This window comes from Atta colombica, unplaced genomic scaffold (assembly GCF_001594045.1).
Source record: "Atta colombica isolate Treedump-2 unplaced genomic scaffold, Acol1.0 scaffold1, whole genome shotgun sequence".
In the NCBI taxonomy this organism is placed as follows: Eukaryota; Metazoa; Arthropoda; class Insecta; order Hymenoptera; family Formicidae; genus Atta; species Atta colombica.
Genome location: NW_017259183.1, coordinates 758,697 through 762,832, shown reverse-complemented (window position 1 = coordinate 762,832; position 4,136 = coordinate 758,697). Strand labels below are relative to the sequence as shown.

Sequence of the window (4,136 nt, the reverse complement as noted above, 5' to 3'; positions counted from 1 at the left end):
TGTGTGTGTGTGTGTGTGTGTGTGTGTGTGTGTGTGTGTGTGTGTGTGTGTGTGTGTGTATAATAAAGGTATAATTTTTAAATCTACTCTTTATAAATAATCGGAGCTTCGTCTTCGAATTCGTTTTCTAATCATAATATCTTGATTAATTGCGATCTAATTCAAACTTTGATATATATAACTCAGCGATTCGTTAATTGAATTAATTAAATCATAGAATTTCGATCACAGCTTCTTCCGACAATTTCAAAATGGTTTCTTATCATATCTACATATCCTATAATCATCTACATGTTTACAGTAAAATTAATATAACTATATAAAATACTATAAAACTTCTAAGATGTGCAAGTATTTGCAAAGTACAATTTAAGTTAGATTTATTGTCATAGTGTTCTTTTATCAAATGAGTACAATTATTTGACAAGTTCAGATAAATTTTGTAGATTCCCAAGTATGTATATAGAATTAGTCAAACATATCATTACGACATTAATTATTCTATTATAAAAATATAGAAATCCTTATTTTATGTCACATCAAGCATTATATATATGCAGTCAAGAATATTTTATATTGAATGACACTGATTTATCAAATATTTTTTTTTGTTTATTTAAATTAAATTATTAATTATTTAAGCAAAAAAAGAGGATCTATAAAGCCGTTTTTTTTGCCTTCAAAGCCGATTTTTATTAAATAATTTTTTTTGTATTGTATGATCATTCAAAATGTCTAAAATAATCACTATGTGAGAAAAAATTCGATCCATAAAACTCTATTAATTATTATTCTAGATATGCTAACTATAAGCTCTTTTCATAACTAATATGAACCGATAAAATACCATATTGTCGTTCAATATTACTTTCATAACATTATTGTATACTATTTATTGTTTCCAATGTGAAGATAAATACAATTCATAATAAAAAAAATAAATTTTATTACTCTTGATACATGGATACCTATTAAAAGGTTCACAAATAAATGATCACTGTTAGTTGCCTATTTAGTCTTTGTATAACATAACAGAGTCATGATCATTATAAACGTTTTTTTTATTTCTTTGTATTTAATATTTTTTTTCAATAATTTTTTTCAATAACTAGTATCCGGTAATGATCGCATAATCTCTCGTGGGCAAGTTGAGCGGACTAAACTGAATCGAAAAGTTCTCTATCATTTTGCAATTTTCACAATAATTAATAAGATATTAATTTCTGAAGATTGCCGAATAAAATCAATGAACAAAACAATTTTAAGATATTAGTGATATATCTAGATACTATCTAATAATTAATAATTAATTAGAACTTTATTGAGCTGGATCGAGTTGTCTTCCATATAATAATATTTCTAATAATATATTTTTGATATTTCTAATAATCATATAGTACGAAAAAATTATTTAATGGAAATCGATTATACAAAAAACGATCTTATTGATTCTTTTTCTTTGATTTATTGAATAACTGATGAATAACGATTCCGGAAACATCCGCACATCTTTCAAAACTTATTTATAGTTTTACTATATAAATAAATATATATATAAATTATAATAATAGAAATATTTAACGAAAATCTATACACATGGTTATCTAAAAAAGTACAATCACAGCACGAAAAGGATTCATAAATATTTACTACTATAATTAAATCGAGCCAAGTTTTACAATTAGGCAATAAACTGATAAACCAAAAATATACATATTTATTATTTATTATTTGTTTAAATTAAAGAAGGATGTAAAAACTTATATTAGAATATTAATATAAAAAGTAAATTATTATTATTATTATTATTATATTAGTATTATCATCCTTCTTTTTTCAAATGACTTTGGTATAATAACGGTATTATTAATCATATTAATAGAAATATGTGTTACGTACGTAAGTAGTGTCTGCTAGTGAAAAGCGAAACAAAGGATCAACAAAGGCACCATGATGACACAAATGGTATAAACCATTGTTCTTGGTTCACATACAGACACACCAATATATTCATCATTCCATTGCGAATCATTTCCACTTAATGGTAATTCTAATATCGTCCTTTCATTACTAAATATTTTAAACGGTAACGAGCATTCCTTCGTACTGTTTTTACATGCGTGCACAGGATTCGAGGTATTGTAGACAGTCTTCAAAAGATCGAATTTCACTCTTACGTAATTAGGTTGAATTTCATTTTCCGAATTAAAAACAAAGAAATAATACCCATTTAGAGGTACTCTACAATCAAATAATATAGAATATTTTATGAAAATATATGTTTTTATGTATATTATTAACATAAAGCAGTTGTATCTACATTTTAAAAAGAAGTATTTATTTAAACTAGATTACTAGAAAAAAACTCATAAAACTTTAATTAAGACCGTTAAATAAAAGTAATTAATAAAATTCAATTAACAATCAAATAAATCTATTCTTATTTTTAATCAAACAATTAACAAACAATAACTTTTTCACCTACCTATATGTCACCGTATTGGCAAAGGAAGCCGTAGAATGATCGCTTTCGTGTTTGGGTGTACAAAAACGATGCGGTGTTAAAGGTAAATTCAAGATAAGACCTTTGCATTCCAATAGCCGTTCTTCGGAACTGCTAAATGAGCTCCAGAATTCAGAATTACTTCTATCGTTCAAAGTTGTTTCGTTTACGGTACCTCGATCCTCCGCAATGCCATCTGGATGCAACATATCCTGAAAGAGAATTACCATACTTTAATATTCTTTATGTGTTGCTTCAATTTGACATAACAATTTTTTCAAAAATGCATTCTTTAATCTGCTTTCCGCATTTAAAATTATTATACATTTTAAAAATAAGCAATATATTTTAATATTCAAATATATTTTATTATAAACTCATAAGGGTTAAAAATAAATTTCGGATGACAAATAAGCGAGAATCATATTTTTGCAAGAAAATATTTCTTCACAATATCTATAAAGGCAGTTACAGATAAGATTAATAACACATCATTATGTGATTTATACTGTATCTCACTACAAACAAATAACTATATGATAGAAAGATCCACTGATTTAAGAATAATTATGTGCAATTTCTACGCAATTTCTAACTCTACGAATATAACTGACAAGAAGAGTACTACGCTCTGTTCTTCACCGATTTTGATCAAACTTGATCACTGTGTTCACTTGGTAGGCTCCTCTAACATTGCTGCAATTTTGATCAAAATCAATGAAGAGCAGAGCGTAGCCTTTCCTTGTGAGACGTCTTCCTCCTCATTATTACAAATGATAAATTAAAATCTATTGTTCAAATCATTGTTTTAACCCGGAAATAATCAGCTAATTGTTCTTTACATTTTTCTACAATCACTCAAAATATTTTTATCTCACAATTAAAAATCACTATTATCAATAATTATAATTAAATATTGTATTTATATTATTGTTTGTTTTATTTAATATTTTAGCTCATTATGTATCTGGAGACACGGTAGTGTCTCGACGCTAAGACATGGCACGAGACACTGCCGTGCTTTTTTACGCAAGCTGGCAAGTTTCGCCAGATCGAGGTTATCGGATCTCAATATGCATTTACTGAATGATTTTTTAAAAAATAAATTTTTTAAATGTGTATGGATTCCTGATCAATAAATAAAGAAAATACTATTATGACCGATGTGAGCTTAATTTTTCCTTGTTGTTGATGCTGTTGATATAAAAATAAGTTACCCTACATAGGTGACTATTCTCAAGTTGATAGAAGATAGTGTATTATCAATAATGAAAATAATATTATTTTATGTATTAATATATTTTCATGCATTATTTTTAAACCGAGATTTTTTTAGTGAATTTTAGAGTTAGTGAAACTTTTCTATATAAATCTTCCAGTCAACACTAACTAAAAATAATATAATATCACTGTTATAATTTTGCTCTCATCTATATAAATGTAATATAATACATGTAATATAATACATGTTACATAACAGTTACATTGTTGACTGTGAAAATAACAATGATTAATTATATTACTTTTAGCTGTGCTGTCTGCTCTATTGTTTTTAATATAAACATTTACTGAAAAAAAATTATAAAATTTTTATAAATGAAAATTTGTTTGAATAGTATCAACTTATAATAAA

General features: G+C 25.8%; 1 protein-coding gene across 1 annotated transcript in view; it reads right to left on the bottom strand.

The window, feature by feature from the left end:
• Window positions 1-1,913: 1,913 nt before the first annotated feature.
• LOC108694515 overlaps window positions 1,914-4,136 on the bottom strand; it is a 14,545-nt gene continuing 12,322 nt past the window's right edge. The window contains exons 14-15 of the mRNA XM_018204080.1: window positions 2,486-2,715; window positions 1,914-2,241 (exon numbers count right to left, since the gene is read on the bottom strand). Coding sequence (XP_018059569.1) covers window positions 1,914-2,241; window positions 2,486-2,715 — 558 coding nt within the window. The remainder of the gene's footprint in view (window positions 2,242-2,485; window positions 2,716-4,136) is intronic.